Genomic DNA, 18519 nt, shown 5'->3' on the forward strand with positions numbered 1-18519 from the left:
CTTTGAATATACGCACTACGTATTAAATGAAATATATTTGTCTGCTTTGGTGCCACTGGCCAGAATGAAAGCTCTCCTATCTGTGAGGTGAATTGAGATTTCTTTCCTGCTTAAAATGCCTGCTTCCAGGGTACGTAAAAGTGGGAGACTGGTTGGGAAACCAAGGGCTAAGGGGGATGGGAACGAGATGGCTCAGACTGAATCTAAGAGCTGAACGTGTACGAGAGAAAATCCTCCTCCAGCCTCGGAGGGGGTGTCTCCCCCAATACCAGCTCCCTCCTCCCGGGCTCGCGGGGCGGGCCCGGTTTGCTCAGTAGCAGCAGCGGTCGCAGCAGCAGCCCCGGGGCTGAGCGGCGGCGGCCTCCTGGCAGCGCAGGGAAGCAGAGGCTCCGAGAGCGCCCTGGGGAGATCCGGCTGCCGCCGGGATGGAGGAAGCGTCGAGTGGAGCCGGATCCTCCGGGGACGGATTTCCTCCCCAGCTCAGCCCCCCTACAGCTTGCTGGGGCCTGCTCCGAGCGCCTGCAAGGTGGAAGAGGCCTTCGCCTCGGCCTGGCAGCGGCAGCCGGCGAACTAGGCGGCCACAGCGGGGTAACAGGCGAGCCGTGGCCGCTCTCGGGAACCTTCGCCGCCACGACCGCTCATTGTCTCTCCCCTTCCACCCGGGGGGCAAACAGGAAGCGCGCCGCCTGGCCGAGTGACGGACGGGCATCCGGGCCAATGAGCACTGCCTACGAAGAGCGTGGTGGCGAATGAGCGCGGAGAAGAGGGGCGGAACTTCCGGGCGGGCTGTCACCCTCTTCCCCCCTTTTGGGCTGGAGGCTCCACCTTTTGTGTTTCCCGCACAGTCAATCAAAATAGGAAAAAAAAATCCCCGGACCGCTCCGGCCGTGTCCGCCGCCGCTTCCCGCATCCTCTCCCGCCGCCGCCGCCTTCGCTCCTCACCATGTGTAAGGCGGCGGGGAGCCCCGCCTGAGGTGCCCTAAACACACTATGACCGGTACGTAAAGCCGAGAGAGAGCAACCCTTGCTGCTGCCGCCGCCGCCGCTACCGCCGACCACAGCCAGCCGGGGGCCACCGCCGCCGGCTCCCGGCCCCCTGTGTGCGACCGAGTGTCTGTGAGAGGCAGAAAGCCGCAATCCCCTCCGCCTCCCTCCCCTCCCCGCCAGCTACCGTCCACCCCTCAAGCCCCAGCAACGCAGTGTCCCCGCCGGGCCCGGGGCTGGCGGCCCGGGCCGCCGGGAGCGTATCCCCCCGTGTGCGGGCGCGGGCGGCGGGCGAGCGTGTGAGTGACTGACGGTGCGAGAGGAGCGAGCGCGAGTGAGAGCGAGCGGCGCGAAGGGAAAGGGGAGGAGAGGAGAGGGGGCAGGGGCAGCGCGGGGAGGAGGAGGAGGAGGGAAAGAGGAGGAGGAGGGTTACAGGCAGCGGCGGGCGGGGGCAGCAGCAGGAGGGGAGGAGGGAGCAGCCGCCGCCGCCGCCGGGGGGCGGGTGGGGGAGGGGAAGGGGACTCGGTCCGGGCTTTCGGAGTAATTTCGCCTCGGCCCGCGGGCCCCCTCCCTCTCCTCCACCCGCCTTCCTCCCCACCCCCACCCCCCCCGCGCTGTGCCTGCAGCTCCCGAAAAGCCCGTGAAACAAGAGGAAATGGCTGCCTTGGACGTGGACAGCGGCGGCGGCGGCCACGGCGAGTATCTGCAGCAGCAGCAGCACGGAAACGGCGCGGTGGCGGCGGCGGCGGCCCAGGTGAGGAGCGGCTTAGCCCCGGCCCGGCTCCCCCCTCGCGCCGCTTTCTCCTCCCCTCGCCTCTCCCCTCCCTCCGCGCTTCTCTCCTCCCCTCCCCCCGCCCCGGGAGCTGCCCGCCCGAGGCGCCAACGCTCCGACCCCGCCCGCGCTCCCCCGCCCGCCGTCTTTTTGTGTGTGTGTGAGTGTGTGTGTGTGTGTGTGTGTGTGTGTGTGAGTGAGTGAGAGAGAGTGTGAGTGTGTGTGAGCTTGCGCCCTCCCGGGGCTGGGTTCCGGGCGGAAGGTGGAGGCCCGGCGCGCGGCCCGCCGCCCGCCTTCCCGCGGACGGTGGAGCCCGTGTGCGTGCGAGCCGGAGGCGAGGAGGAGGAGGAGGAGAGCGCGGGCTGGCGCTCGCCCGGGTGCAGCCTGCGAGGCCCGAGTCGCACTTCCTGTGCGAGCGCGGCCCGGCCCTAACCGCCACCCCCTCCCCCTGTCTCCCTCTCTGAACCCGCCCATCGGGGGTAGGACACTCAGCCGTCACCGCTCGCTCTGCTGGCCGCTACCTGCAGCAAGATAGGGCCACCATCGCCGGGCGACGACGAGGAGGAGGCGGCCGCCGCAGCCGGGGCCCCCGCCGCCGCCGGAGCGGTAAGTCTCGCGCGCGGCCTGCCCCCGCCGAGGCCCTGCGCCCGCCATCCCGGGCCCGCGGCGCGCCCGCCATCCCGCCCGAAAGGCCTCCCCGGCGCCCGCGCCTTCCCGGAGAGGGACGGTCGCGCGGCCGGGGCGCCCTTTCCTGCTCTTTCGCATGCTTGTTCGGATTAGAAGCCAGACCAGGCTTTCTCTACATTGTCACTGCGGCACCTCCATCCAAATTCACTACAAAATGAAGTCTGAGAGGGTGGGGGTAGAGGACTCCAAAATGGATGTTAGAGCAATTCGTATCAGTGCTGAAAACTCCTTCGCCGAGCGCTACGGAAATTTCAGGCACAGCCTATCGGCCATAGATAGTATCAGCTACGGAGGCAGTGTCTTCAGTTTCTAGTATTTTTTGAACTCGGGGCTTTTCCTGCTGGAAGTTACTAGATCTTACCGATTTAAGTGTTAAATTGTTTTTTTACAAAAAGGAACAAAGGTTTACTCTTTGAATTACTCTTGTATACAAGAATGAACACTTGAATACTTTTTGAGTGCTTTTTTGATGGCCATTCTAAATTGTCGAATTTTAGTTTTTGCAGACTACTTAAATTTACAGTAATTTTTCATAAATGGAGTTTAAGTGACCGTTGAAATCGGCGAAGTTACGTAGTACTTTGGCTCTTGAAATTGAATAGGTATACCAGTGTTAGAAACAAAAGTACGTGTATGGAATTATATCAATATTTACATTAATGCTAATGCATACCATACTTAGTTGAATTTGGTTGGCAAAGCTATATTTTCATTTTATTGTGATTGCCAGTCTGATAAGATGTGGTGGGATTCTCTTTATAGGATTTTTAGTTTGTCGGGGGCAGGGGGAGGAGCTGGCCAGTGTTACAGGAGGGCTTCATACCAATTAGCTATAAACTGTTTCTAAGATTTTTGTGAATTTTATATTCGTTTGTATCTTTGTTGTTGCGTTAGTTTAACATGTAGATGTGTTCACTTATTAAAATAATTGGAACTTCTCCCATCATTTTTGCGTGTTTTTTTTTTTTTAATGTGGATTATGGGAATCGGTTTGTTTCGTGATATTTTGAATTGTCAATGTGGACAAAAAAGTTTGATATTTGGTATAGTCTGGAGGAAATTCTTAGTATTCCAAGGCATTAAAAGTGAAGCTAATGTTAGGCTATATTAAATATTGTATTTTTAATTTTAGTGTTTGAAATTATACTGTAGAGGGATGTGAGTAGATTTAATGACTTAAAAGTATGACTTTAGGTTTTGTCCTCTTGTAAGCAGATTAAAATGTAAAGGCTTAAAATCATGTATGTGAGAGGCATTGTTACTTTTTAAACAAATTTATGGACTGGTAAACCTCTTTTATGAACTATATCCCGTTAGGCCCACAATGCCACACACACACAAAAAAAGTTTATCTTAAAAACCATTGCATGAGTAAAATTGCAAAGCAGATTGCTTCTACTTATCTTTTTTAATCTTTCAAATAGAACAAAAAACTTTTTGTAACTGCAACTTACCAAGTTTTTAGATATCAGTTCAGTGATTGGGGGAGGAGAGAAGTGAAGGAGGAAGTTACAGGTGAAAAATATGTGTATGTACATGAGTCTCACCCAAAGAATAGAATACTGTCTCCAACCTTACCCTGCTGTGGCCATATATTTGTAGGGAAGTTGTTTCCATGCCTCTTCAGCTCCTCTGAACTGCCAAATCTCTACTGACATCACATTTCCCGCCAGATGAACATGAACCAGAATCAGTCTGAGCATTTTTTCTTTGTATGTTTGGTACCTGTGCATAACATTTTTCACTGAGTAAAAATTAGTAAGACTGCTTGAGTATGTTTGCCTTAGCGAATGGGAAAATTATTTTTCCAGTTCAAAGATGAATTTTAGACATGGACATCTCAGAAAATGAAAGAATTTAAGTGATTTCATAGTAGTTTTCCCCACTTAAAAATGTGCTTGGATAATGTTACTTTATTCAAATTGCTGGGAATTATGAGAGGTTTAGGGAGAGATTTTTTGGAGCTGTGCTTTTTAAAAATTTTATTTTGGGTTTATTTCATATTTACACAAAAGTTTCAAAGATAGAACTGAGAGGTACCTTTTACCTTTCACCCAGCTTCCTCTAATGTTAATATAACCATGGTACATTTGTCAAAACTAGGAGGTTAACAATGATACAGTGTTATTAGCTAAACTATAGATTTTGTTCTGATATCACCATTTTTTCACTAATGCCCATTTTCTGTTTCAGAATCCAGTTCAGGATACCACATTGCATATAGTATTGTTGTGTTTAAAACCAAGGGGAAATATACACATAAAATGCAACTTTATACTAGTTTAGTTCGGCATTTTAAAAAATTATTTATTTATTATTTTTGGCTGCGTTGGGTCTTTGTTGCTGCGCGCAGGCTTTCTCTAGTTGCGGCGAGCAGGGGCCACTCTTCGTTGCGGTGCGAGGCCTTCTCATTGCGGTGGCTTCTCTTGTTGTGGAGCATGGGCTCTAGGCGCGTGGGCTCAGTAGTTGTGGCTCGCGGGCTCCAGAGTGCAGGCTCAGTAGTTGTGGCGCACAGGCTTAGGAGCTCCGTGGTATGTGGGATCTTCCCAGACCAGGGCTCGAACCTGTGTTCCCTGCATTGGCAGGCGGATTCCCAACCACTGCACCACCAGGGAAGCCCTAGTTTGGTATTTTAAGATTAAAAGGGCATTGAAAAGCCAATAGCTGTACTGCAGATTTGCTTTACATATTTTCAATTTAGAATTTGTTAGAGTATGTTATGTGTTCATCCTGGATCCTGGCCAAGAGTGTTTGGTTACCCTCAGTACAGAGCTGAATAGGTCTAATCACAAAGCAGTCTCACCTGTAATGTCCCACAGTGTGGACTCTCAAAATTGGTTTGATGGCAAGGCTTTTATACTTATTATTAAGAGTTGTGTAGTTTTATTAATAGATCAAGGTATAGAAAAAGTAGACCTTGGGCCTCCCTGGTGGCGCAGTGGTTAAGAATCCACCTGCCAATGCAGGGGACACGGGTTCGAGCCCTGGTCCGGGAAGATCCCACATGCTGCGGAGCAACTAAGCCCGTGAGCCACAACTGCTGAGCCCGCGTGCCACAACTACTGAAGCCCGCATGCCTAGAGCCCGTGAGCCACAACCAGAGAGGCCACTGCGATGAGAGGCCTGCGCACCGCAACAGAGTAGCCCCTGCTCGCCGCAACTAGAGAAAGCCTGCGCGCAGCAACGAAGACCCAACGCAGCCAAAAATAAAATAAATTTATAGAAAAAAGAAAAGAAAAAGTAGACCTTTATGAGATATTAACTTGTCCAATCTACATTTGTGTGAACCTGTGAATTACTAATTTGTTTATTTCGTTTGTAATTCAGTGTAATAAATTGAACAAGTAAATATTATGAAAGGCATTGCCTGAATTTCAGTTTAACTTGTAAATTTAGTGTTCATTTACTACGTAAATGTTGGTGAACTACAAAGTGAATAATAGCTTATTTCAAAAAAGTTATTTTGGCTGTTATTTCAAATAAGACTTATACTGTCATTGTAAGGAATTCATTAGGTAATTGTTTTTGTATCTGCAGTCTGTGTTCTTTACCGTTCCTTTGAAGATTTTAAGAAACTTTAGTACTTGCCTAAGAGTGGTTCTTAAGTTTGTTTTCACCTTAGCTTCACACTTGTTTCCAGTTATATTCTTTCCTTGCCCATTTCTGGCTTTCATAAAGCCATTAACTGAGAGGTTAATAATCCTTTCTAAATGTGATGTAACAAGTTGGTATGAAGTTTATTTTTTTCCTTTACACAGCTGTTATGGAGAAGATATCCTTGGTGTGTGTGTGTGTGTGTGTGTGTGTGTGTGTGTGTGTGTGTGTGTGTGTGTGTGTGTGTGTGTGTGTGTGTGTGTGTGTGTGTGTGTGTGTGTGTGTGTGTGTGTGTGTGTGTGTGTGTGTGTGTGTCCATTTTACGCCTGGTTGTAGTGGAGAATGCCCTTGTAATGAATTTGCTATAGCAGTGTCCCAGGGCTACTCTTGGATGTGGTCTTATTTACCATGTGATTATGTGTTTGTATACAGAGGGAAACTCGGATTACCTTCAGTTACAACCTTTTACAGTAATGCCAGTGTCCATGTTAATAGGTGTTTTGTTTGTCAATAAGAATATTAGAATTACTGAGAGAAACACTGGTGGATTTTTCTTTTAATGTCTAGGCTTAATGAAGAGGGTTATCTTGAATCCAAACCAAATACTAATTCTTGCTTGGGATATGTATTTTTATGTCTCCCTCCCTTTGTAGTGTTTCCAGTAGCCTAACATCACACATTTAAAAATAATTAATTAATTTATGGCTGTGTTGGGTGTTCGTTGCTGTGTGTGGGCTTTCTCCAGTTGCGGTGAGCAGGGGCTACTGTTCATTGTGGTGCATGGGCTTCTCATTGCGGTGGCTTCTCTTGTTTTGGAGCAAGGGCTCTAGGCACGCGGGCTTCAGTAGTTGTGGCTCATAGGCTCTAGAGCACAGGCTCAGTAGTTGTGGCGCACGAGCTTAGTTGCTCCATGTCATGTGGGATCTTCCTGGACCAGGGCTTGAACCTGTGTCTCCTGCATTGGCAGGCAGATTCTTAACCATTGCGCCACCGGGGAAGCCCCATCACACATTCTTACAACTGTTTTTTGGTCTCAGATTCTAATTTACCTATTTTTTTGGTATGCTGCTGACGAAATTTCTCTTACAAATGAATGGTTTTAGTAGGCTTTGTAGTTTTGAAATATTGGGGGGTTATTGTGGAATTGGTTTAAAATTGGTGTAGAGTTTTTCATTGAAGACTGTAATATCTCAAGGTCGGTTTTATTCATTTTTCCTATCATTTCCTTTGCAATAATTTTAAAATACTTTTATTCATTCAGTAAGTATTTATTGCTCATTATGCTAAGCGCAATTGGATGTTTTTCAAATCTGTCTTCATAATCTTAGTTATCATAAGGATAATATAGGATTATATAGTGCTTTACAGTTTATGACGCTTAACACTTTCTTTAGGATCTTATGACCCTGCAAGGTAATATTTTTCCCATAAGGTCCTGCTCTAAATCACACATGATTCCACAGTTCTAGCTAGGCTAGAACCCAGTTATGAATTTTTTCCTTTCTAGTGCAATGTACTCCCTTCTAAGCATTTATAGTCTTAGCTTATATTATGAAAGTCTAGTATTCTTGTTTCAGTGTTCATAAGTAGTTTTTATATATGCTCTTAACCTTAGGTTTACTCAAAAAAGTTCAAGTATATCATTTTGTCCTAGGTTTGGAGATTTCCCTTCAATTAATGGCCTGCATTGTTGGGAAAAGTGGTACTGTAGTTTATTTTTATTTAGCTTCTGGAGAAGGGGGTTCTAGTATTTATTCAGACTTGTCATTTGAGTAGTTGTAAGTATTTTCAAGGAATTTCTTGAACTAGAAAGCTGTTCACTTATGGTTGAATATCTGCTCTTATTAAGATTTTGTTAAAAAAAATACTCAGATGCCATAAATTTGACTTTTTATTTTAAGGATGAAAAAGAGACAAAATGCCAGTACGGTTGTCTCTCTATATCTGTGGGTTCTGCATCCTTGGAGGTCTGCCTGTAGTATACATTTTATGTAAGGGAATTGAGCATGGGGGATTTTGGTATCTGCAGGGTCCTGGAACCAATATCCTGGGGATACCTACGAATGACTGCATTGTAAAATTAATTTGTATGTAAGATACTATATTTGGTATAAGTTGAAAAATTGTATATTTAATGCCGGTCAGAAAAAATTCAAGGTTGGTTCTCCATAGGTGAACAATAACCTTAAGAAGATAAGAATTGGATTTGAAGCACTATACTTTAGTGTAGATTTCAGTATAAAGGATAGATTTAAATATCTTTAGTTTATTTAAAATGCCAAGCGACTGGGCTTCCCTGGTGGCGCAGTGGTTAAGAGTCCGCCTGCCGATGCAGGGGACACAGGTTCGTGCCCTGGTCCGGGAAGATCCCACATGCTGTGGAGCGGCTGGGCCCGTGAGCCATGGCCGCTGGGCCTGCGCATCTGGAGCCTGTGCTCTGCAACAGGAGAGGCCACAACAGTGAGAGGCCCACATACCGCAAAAAAAAAAAAAAAAAAGCCAAGAGACTGAAGTGAAACATGAATTGTTACTCTAATATAGGGAAAGATTACTTAAGCTTGTAATTTTTATACCAGGTAGAATTTGAAGAATGTAGGCTACTTTTAAAGTCTGGTGCTTCATTTTAACAATTTAAGTTTGATAAGTTTAAATGTTTGTGTTTAAAAGATAGATCACTATTTTAGTTCAGGCCTGGACATTTGTACTGGGTCCTACGGTTTCTCTGCCTTTATTGTCTTCAGCCTTTCAGTCTCCTTCACTAGGTCTTAGTTTATCTTTATAAAGCACAGATCTGATTGCGCCACTCACTTGCCTCAAAACCTTTTATAGCTTTCATTCACTATCTGTAGGATAAAGTCCAAACTTGTTAGTAGGACCTGTGAAACCATTTACTACAGGCCCTGATAAAAATGTCTAGTCCTGTTCCCCATTACTCTTTTCTATGAATATGAATGTTTTCTGGATCCTCTAGAACTCCAAACTATACATTATTTTTTTAGAGTCTCTTAAAAGTCTGTGACTTTATTTCTATACCTTGTAAATGCCTGTATTTCTGCTTCCTAACCACACACAGTGAAATCTTAAATTTTATCCACAATTACTTAAAAATCTCTTATGTGAAATCTTTTTTTTTTTCATTTTTCTGTGTTCCCCCAAAGTGTTCTGATTATATGCCTAGTGTACACCACTATTCACATAGTAGTAGCTTGTGTGTGTATGTCTGCTTGGATAGATTGTGAACCACTTGAAGATGACCTTATATATCTCATGGGCTTACTCATCCTTATTTCATCTTGGCAGATAGGCTCAAATGTCTTGAATGGAGTCATTACACTGTGGTTCATCTATTGAAATATATACTCTTCAACTGTGTGTGTACATGAAAATTAGGTAGTGAGTCTTCTTAAATTTTTAGGTTCATCTGGTTGTACAATATTTGTATTAAATTTTGTGGAATGGTTTATGTTGAGAGAACAGTATTTGTCTTAACCTTTTTTTTTTTTATGGTCACAAGACCCCCCTGTGAGAATATGAAGAAACTCTAGATACCATTGCCCCCACCCCCACCCCAGGCCCTCTATCAAAAAGTTGGTATGCTATTTTAGAGGATTTAAAGATCCCTTGAATCCCAGGCATGGATCCTAGGTTGAGAATTCTGGGCTAGATATGCTCATGTTCTCATTGTCTAGTGGTGTGTGGAGTTATGGGAAATCATATACAGATCTAGAAGGAAATGGGTTAGGGATGGCATTATTTTGATGGTGATTAATTCATATAGGGTCTCATTCCCCACATCTTTACCCTTGGTCTTAGTGGGAGACAAGTATGGTATAGTATTTAAGAGCCTGGCTTCTGGAGTTAGACTGGCTTTTTTAAATCCTGTTTTGGCCATTTGATAGCTGTGTGATTTTGTCTGTCAATTTTGTCATCTGTGATATGGGGATAGTCATAATACCTCATAGGATAGTTGTAAGCAACAGGTGATATAATCTTATAAATCCCTATCATGGTTCTTGGCATATAAAAGTGGTTTTTGGCATATAAAAGAACGGTTCAAATGTTAGATGTTACTGTTATTATTCCTTAAAAAATTTACCCTTTGAATGTCAATGTCAAAAAAAAATTTGACATTGATTTGTTGGGTTTTATTGCTTTCTACTTTCCTCCATTGGTATTTTTCTAGTCTTGTCTAATCCATAAAATATGGAGATGATATCTGAGATTCTAGCAGGTCACAGAATACAAAATGTATATGTCTAGCATTCTTCTGCAGACTTAGGTAGAAATAGTAGGTAAAGCAAGTCTATATCCTCCAGCTTTTAGATTCAAGAAAAACCTTTCAGATGGGCTGACTTTGCAGTGGTGGTCACAGGGCAATAACCTTTCCTCATTAAAATTTTTTAAGGTCTCATATTTTTTTAGTAGTTCATGGGAAAAAGAATTTGATGGCTCACTAAAGGAATCGCCCTCACCCTGAGTTTACTCTGGAGTACCTTAATACATGCCATGAAAGAGTAGCTTTAATTGTTTGATTTAAGGTTGCTATCAATTACATTGATAGCAGTAATATACAAATCTTAACTTTTTCTAACTCAGGGAACTGATGATACTGCTCTGATATTTCTTTTTCGTATGCGTATGTAATGTACCTGATTTAGTGGTATGTTTTTAGTGAGTTTTATACCTTTTGAACTCTTTTCAGTGAGGTATGTTTGGTTTGAGCTGTCTGTAATCTTTTCTCTAGCTACTTCTACTTTTACTTATTTATTTTTAACTGTAGATCATAGGTGAGGGATTAGAAAATCAGTTGGTAGTCATAAAACAAATAATATTCTAATTGTACTTTTTTCCTGCTCAGATAGCATGGCTTATCTTTGCAATAACTAACAAAATTGGAAATGATGATTATTGTAGTTTATATAGTACTTCTGTATTTGAGCTGTGTTGTGTTACTAAGAGAACTTTTATTTTCAGGTGGTAGGATTTATATCAGTTTTTTGAGGATTGGATTAAATGTACCACAAATACATATCACATAACATTTTTTGTTTTCTTTATCCAGACAGGTGATTTGGCTTCTGCACAGTTAGGAGGAGCACCAAACCGATGGGAGGTTTTGTCAGCCACACCTACAACTATAAAAGATGAAGCTGGTAATCTAGTACAGATTCCAAGTGCTGCTACTTCCAGTGGGCAGTATGTCCTTCCCCTTCAGAATTTGCAGAATCAGCAAATATTTTCAGTTGCACCAGGATCAGATTCATCAAATGGTACAGTGTCCAATGTTCAGTATCAAGTAATACCACAGATTCAGTCATCAGATGGTCAGCAGGTTCAGATTGGTTTCACAGGCTCTTCAGATAATGGGGGTATAAATCAAGAAAGTGGTCAAATTCAGATCATTCCTGGCTCTAATCAAACCTTGCTTGCCTCTGGAACACCTCCTGCTAATATCCAGAATCTCATACCACAGACTGGTCAAGTCCAGGTTCAGGGAGTTGCAATTGGTGGTTCATCCTTTCCTGGCCAAACCCAAGTAGTTGCTAATGTGCCTCTTGGTCTTCCAGGAAATATTACCTTTGTACCAATCAATAGTGTCGATCTAGATTCTTTGGGACTCTCGGGCAGTTCTCAGACAATGACCGCAGGCATTAATGCTGATGGACATTTGATAAACACAGGACAAGCTATGGATAGTTCAGACAATTCAGAAAGGACTGGTGAGCGGGTTTCTCCTGATATTAATGAAACTAATACTGAGACAGATTTATTTGTGCCAACATCCTCTTCATCACAGTTGCCTGTTACTATAGATAGTACAGGTATATTACAACAAAATACAAATAGCTTGACTACTACTAGTGGGCAAGTCCATTCTTCAGATCTTCAGGGAAATTATATCCAGTCGCCTGTTTCTGAAGAGACACAGGCTCAGAATATTCAGGTTTCTACAGCACAGCCTGTTGTACAACATCTGCAACTTCAAGAGTCTCAGCAGCCAACCAGTCAAGCCCAAATTGTGCAAGGTATTACACCACAGACAATCCATGGTGTGCAAGCCAGTGGTCAGAATATATCACAACAGGCTTTGCAAAATCTTCAGTTGCAGCTGAATCCTGGAACCTTTTTAATTCAGGCACAGACAGTGACCCCTTCTGGACAGATAACTTGGCAAACATTTCAAGTACAAGGGGTTCAGAACTTGCAGAATTTGCAAATACAGAATACTGCTGCCCAACAAATAACTTTGACGCCTGTTCAGACACTCACGCTTGGTCAAGTTGCAGCAGGTGGAGCCTTGACTTCAACTCCAGTTAGTCTAAGCACTGGTCAGTTGCCAAATCTACAGACAGTTACAGTAAACTCTATAGATTCTACTGGTATACAACTACACCCCGGAGAGAATGCTGACAGTCCTGCAGGTGAGTTTTCCAAGTCATGTCATGCTATAGATAAGTTCAGTGAGGTGTTCATCAGTATCTGGCTGTCTTTAAAGGTGATGATACATTTCCCTGTGTCTTTGTGAAAAGTCAACACCAAAACATGTTTCAAATTGTTCTTCATTGAAAGATTGTAGTTTTTGAAGTCAAAGATTCATTTCTCTGTTATGCCAATTACATTTGTTTTTCGTCACTTAGTTTTGTACATTTTTTCACATCTGATTGGTACTCTCAAGCATCACAAAATTTTTATTTGGCATGTAAGGTGTCTTGGCTGTTCTTGGTGTGATGTAAATTAAATGTTCTATGCATTTTATTTGGTTGGGCAATCAGGTTGGTATAGTGAAAACATGGTACTAGGAGTAGGTACTGTTTATGCTGTCTCACCCATTAGCTAGCCTGTGTGGTTTTGGCTAAGTTACTTTTTCTCTTGCAAACTCAGTTTTCTCAGCATGTAAAATGCAGCTGTTGGCCTAGGTAACTATATCTAGGGTACCTTCTAGACCTAAAATTCTTCAGTTCTGTGATAGTTTATTCTTACAAGTGTGAAGTACTTAAACCTAGCTATGTTAGATATGTTATTATTGATAGCATGGGTAGAAATTTTGGAAGTCTACTCTTTGTTGTGTTAAGAATTAAGTAGTACATAATTATTTAATAATAAAAATATAAATCTCTTTTAAAAGATAGTATCCTCATTACCTTAGTGCTGTTATTTATTTAGATAGTGTTTTATTGAATCCTTTGTTGTACACTAAATTCTTACTTTTACTCTTTTACGTCATTATTTTGGTTTTTGTGGAGATTGTGCTGTTATAACCTTCCACTGAGTCAGTGATTCTAAACTCTTAAATTGGGACACTTGGATTTAATTTTTTGAAGTAATAGTATTTTTTCTTTTGAGGAATTTGTGATATATACTTAGAAAATAGGAATTGTCTGTGCTTAGAAAGCCTTTAATTGCATTTGAGCCTTCTGAAGCTATGGTTTAGAGCAGCATTCTCAAAGTGTGGTCTGTGGATCTCTGAGGATCCCTGAGACCCTGTCAGAGGTCCTTGATATCAAACTACTTTTCATAAAAATAGTACAGTTTATTTGCCTTTTTTCTTGTATAGACATTTTCACTGATGATGGCTAAAACTGCTGTGTTTTAGCGCAAATCAAAGCTGTGATGCTAAACTGTACTAGTAGTTGTATTCTTTATGACCATCCACTTGCAGTTAAAGAAAAATGCTAGCTAGCTTCACTGAGCAATGACCTTGATGAACAAGTCAAAAGAGTTATTTTTACTAAACCTTGACCCTTGAATGCTGCATGTCCTTTTTAAAATAATATCTTTATTGAAATATAATTCACATACTATAAAACTCGCCCTTTAAAGTATATAGTTTAGTGGTTTTTAATATAGGCACAGACTGATGCACCCATCACCACTCTCTATTTTTAGAACATTTTCAGCACCTCCCCCAAACCCCATACCCATTAGCAGTCACTCCACATTCCCTGCCCCGTCCCCTGAGCCCCCCAGCAACCACTAATCTACTTTCTGTCTCTTTAGATTTGCCTATTATATTTTATCAGTGGAATCATACAGTATGTGGCTCACTGTGTCTGACTTTTAATTTACCATAATATTTTTAGGGTTCATCTGTCTTGTAGCCTTTAAACGTACTTTGTTCTTTTTTGTGGTTGAATAATATTCCATTGTATGGATATACCACATTTTATTCCTTTATCCATTGATGAACAACATTTCCATTTTTTAGCTATTAAGAATAATGCTGCTATGAACGTTCGTGTACAGTTTTTTGGTGTGGACATGTTTTTGTTTCTTTTGGGTATATACTTAGCAGTGGAATTGCTGGGTTGTATGTTTAACATTTTGAGGAACTGCCAAACTGTTTTTCCAAAGTGACTGTACCATTTTACATTCTCACCAGCAAAAGGGTTCCGGTTTTTCTATATCCCCACCAACATTTATCATTGTCCTCCTTTTTGATTTTAGATATACTAAAAATGGGTGTGAAGTGGTATCTCATTGTGTTTCTGATTTGTAGTTCCTGCTGCATGTCTTTGTAATATTCTTTATGACAAAATGGGAAGTATACTTTAATAAAGCACTTCTGCATACCAAAATAAGATGATTATCTTTGAAAATATATATATTGTTTTCAATTGAGCAATTGTATGAGTTGCAAGCTGAACTAGGTGCTATTTTTTGGAAACACATTTTACTTGAAAGACTGACAAACTATGGTTATTGAGAGACTCATGTACTTAAGTGACAGATATTTTCTAAAAAGTATAATGAATTAAGTGAGCCTGTCCTTAAAAGGAAAAAAACTTGACTGTTTGCTACCAATGATAAAATTTGGGCTTTCCAGTGAAAATTAGAATTTTGGAAAACTTGAATCTACTACTATGAACTTGGTAACTTGTTAATAATTACATACTTTTATGATGAAATGGACAGTGATATTAATATTAATAAATAGCATTTTGGGGGATACTGTATTATAATGAAATATGCCATCATTTGGAAGATCTTTATGATAACTGAGTGAACCAGTAGTTTTCAGATGATCAGCTCATGTTACAAAATCCTGCATGGGTAAAAGATCCATCTGTTCAGAGTTCAAGATAGGCCAACAACAAGCATGTGGAAAGTTTACCAATATAGTTTCAGATTCTACATTGCAACTGACCTTTAAGAAATTTAGCACTTGTCAGATTTGGTATAGTATCCAAGAAGAATAACCACAATTGGCTGAAGACTATCAGATTACTTCTTTTTCCAGCCACATATCTTTGTGAAACTAGATATTCTTCATATGCTTCAGCCCAAACCACGTATTGCAACACACTGCAAAAGCAAATATGAAACTCCAGTTGTCTTCTTTTAACCTAGATATTAAAGAGATTTGCAAAAATGTGAAACATGACCTCTCTCCTCATTAAACTTTTATGTATGTTTTTGGAAAATAGTTGTTTTTCATAAAATCTTAATTTGTGTTAACATTTAATGGATTTATTGTTTTCAAATGAATCAAAACATTAAAAATTTCTCTTCTAATTCCTAATACAGTAAATATCAAAATAAATACTCTACATTAACAAAAGCTTTTTGGGGACCTCAGTAATATTTAAGAGTTTAGAAAGAGTCCTGAGACCAAAAAGTTTGAGAATACTGGTAGATGACAGACTTCTGAGGACATAGGAGATAGTTTTTAGAAACCAGTTTTTAAAGCTTCCACAAAGTTAAAGTTATGGAGATCTATACATGTTAGAAAAACACCTCTAGAGAATTTATTTGTAATTTTGTGGATTTATGTTGGTCATGAAATTAGATTGATATAAAGCACTAAGTGCTCAGTACAATAATTTATTTCCAGAATACTATCAAAATAGCAACAGTGTTTGAATTAAATACAAAATCGAATTTTTAGGATGATAATTTAGTTTATTGTATGTTGGCAAGGGAGGGTAAAATAAGCACTCCAGAAGGCCATTAAATTTGAATTTTTTTCCAAATTTTAAAGGAATGGGGAAAGAACTTGAGAAAATAAAAGTTAAAGAGAATCAGAATAAAAATGCTGCATAGTACATAACAGCATATTTAGAAATAAAAACCAGGAAGTTGTAATTTGGGGATAATTTGGTAATAGGAAAACTACCCCTTGGTGTACTGTCTTTTTAATTGGCAAGAAGGAAGAAATTATTTTAGGATGTGTTTTCTTACATGAAAAATCAGTAAAAAAAAAACCTTTATCAGTGTTAGAGCATAGTATGCACAGATGAACTGCTTAAAATTTTGACACCATTGGTTTGCATTTTGGTGAGTATGGAAACAATGTAACACATTTCCCAAATAAATGAGACCACACCGTTTTTTTTTACTAGGACTCTGCAATTTCTTTGACCTTTTTTCTAAGCTCCTCTTTCACAAAAATGACCTCTATTCCAACCTGTTTTAAGAAGTGAATCTGATTCAGGGTCTCTCCTCATGAGGGGTATGTTTAGTGCCTCTTATCCCTTAGAAACCAAACCCCCATCTTCCTTGGAACATAGAGCTCATTGGGCCCCAAGCTGCAACCGCACTCACTCCCTTTATTTCTTTTCCTTGCCCACTGAGAAATGCATGCTGTTTTTGAAGTTTAATTTTTACTCTACCATTTGCTGTGTATTTGAAGCTAGGCGATCTTTCTGACATCTTTTCGAGTGAGAAAATTTCTCCCAAATTCAAGCCAAGACTTAGCCAGTTTCTCAAATTTTAGTTCTCTACCCGATTTTGGCTTATCCTCTAAGATTGGGTATATGTAAAGCTTGGTGTCATGCACATTTTAAAATATTGTCATAACTATACTGCTTGTACAGTTTTTTTTTATCCTGCTTAATTTTTAGTTACTTTTTTTGGTAGGGTGACCATACCTGTTAAGTATTTAGGTCAGGAATTATATTCTATTTAATTATCTATTAATATAGTTAAAAAGACCCCACATGAGAAAGAGCTAAGAGTCAAATTCACTGCCTAAAACCAGGGCCTGGCGTAGGATTCCTTTTTGTAGAGGTGAGCTTAAAAAAAAAAAAAAAGTTTGTTGCTGTCTGTTACTCTAAGGTACAGCTTAAATGAGGCTGTACACTTACAGAAATGAGAAGAGGACATGGGGAAATAGGAGGACATCAACAATCTTGTGATCAGATTCTGAACCAGTCTGAACCATTGAGCGATTAACTTGGTGTCTAGATTTATGACATCTCCAGTATTAGCTCTGAAGCCAATAAAAGACCTAGGTCTACATTAGGGCCAGACAGACTTGGTGGAAACACTTGGAAAAATGCCAGGCATGGAGGTATAATGCAGAGAGAAAAATTATACTCAGTATAAGCCTGAAAACCAAAATTGCAAAATACATGATGAAGGGAAAATCTATGAAAGATAGCCAGTAAAATCAACAATCAAGAGATGAATTCATGTCCAATTAAAGAAAGATAATTTAAAAATCTGTGAAAGACTTTAAAATCAGTATGTTTATACCTGTCAATGAGATAAAGGAAGCTGTAGCATCTTTAGAAAAGAAGTTGTGAAACAAAAAAGGTAGATGTGTAAAAGAAACAACCAGAAATCCTAGAAAGGAGAAGCATATTTCATTGATTCAAAGACACGAATTGTTTAACGTTTTAACATTTCTTCTGAGATATGAGTATATCTTACCGACCATGGCATGTCAGTGTTTAATTTACAGTGCTTTTTCTTTTTTACTAGTAGTGGTATGTCTTGATAGCATTGTTTAGATGAAATAGAAAAATTTGGCGGGACAAACAGGAGAATCTTTAGGCTGGACATAGAAAAAAATGAGTGAATAGTAATATACTTAGAAATTTACTCAGAATATAGTTTAGAGATAATGAACAGGTAGAGACTTGAAAGATTGAGAGTCACCAACATAAGATTTTCAGAAAAAGAGAATAGAGTGAATGGCAAGAGAAGCAGTGTTGGATGAGATAATGGCTGAGAATTTTCTGGTGTTGGAGATACATAGTTTACAGATGAAAATTTTGCTTCAAGTATTAAGAAAGATAAACAAAAATAAGTCCACCCCTGTCTTAAACTAAAATTTTGGAGAAAGATAATCTTAAATTTTAACAGAAAAGTCATATTGCTAACAAATTACAGACCTACAAACTTCTCATCAGCCACACACATACCAGAAGATCATGTAGTATCTTTATAGCACTGAGAGAAAGTAACCAGCAGGCAAGAATTCTGTATGCAATTAAAAATCCTACTTAAGAGTTAGAATATAATGAAGATATTTAAAATAATCAAGGACTGAAAGTTTCTTATTCAAAGACCCTTATGAAACTAACTACTGAAGTGTTAAGTAGAAAAATGGATCCAGAGGAAATGAGGACATAGTAGTGATTACAGTGGGTAAAAAATTAATAATTTAACTGACCGTAAAACACTAGTAACTTTAAGTTACAGAAAATTTCAGAGATACACCAAAGCAGATAAATGTATGATGAACCTTAAGGTAACCA

At 40.8% G+C, this 18519-nt stretch overlaps 1 protein-coding gene across 6 annotated transcripts in view; it reads left to right on the forward strand.

Annotated features, from left to right (window-relative positions):
- The first annotated feature begins 334 nt into the window (after positions 1 to 334).
- Positions 335 to 18519, forward strand: part of SP3 (Sp3 transcription factor) — a 65037-nt gene continuing 46852 nt past the window's right edge. The window contains exons 1-5 of one of the 6 annotated variants that reach the window (XM_060152623.1): positions 335 to 997; positions 1168 to 1283; positions 1622 to 1738; positions 2249 to 2362; positions 11100 to 12459. In XM_060152623.1, the coding sequence (XP_060008606.1) occupies positions 991 to 997; positions 1168 to 1283; positions 1622 to 1738; positions 2249 to 2362; positions 11100 to 12459 (1714 nt within the window). In that variant the 5' untranslated portion in view covers positions 335 to 990. Of the gene's footprint in view, positions 998 to 1167; positions 1284 to 1610; positions 1739 to 2239; positions 2363 to 11099; positions 12460 to 18519 lie in introns of all 6 variants that reach the window. The other 5 variants (XM_060152622.1, XM_060152626.1, XM_060152624.1 and 2 more) reach the window with 5 other exon arrangements.

The sequence above is a fragment of the Lagenorhynchus albirostris genome, chromosome 6 (genome assembly GCF_949774975.1).
Source record: "Lagenorhynchus albirostris chromosome 6, mLagAlb1.1, whole genome shotgun sequence".
Classification (NCBI taxonomy): domain Eukaryota; kingdom Metazoa; phylum Chordata; class Mammalia; order Artiodactyla; family Delphinidae; genus Lagenorhynchus; species Lagenorhynchus albirostris.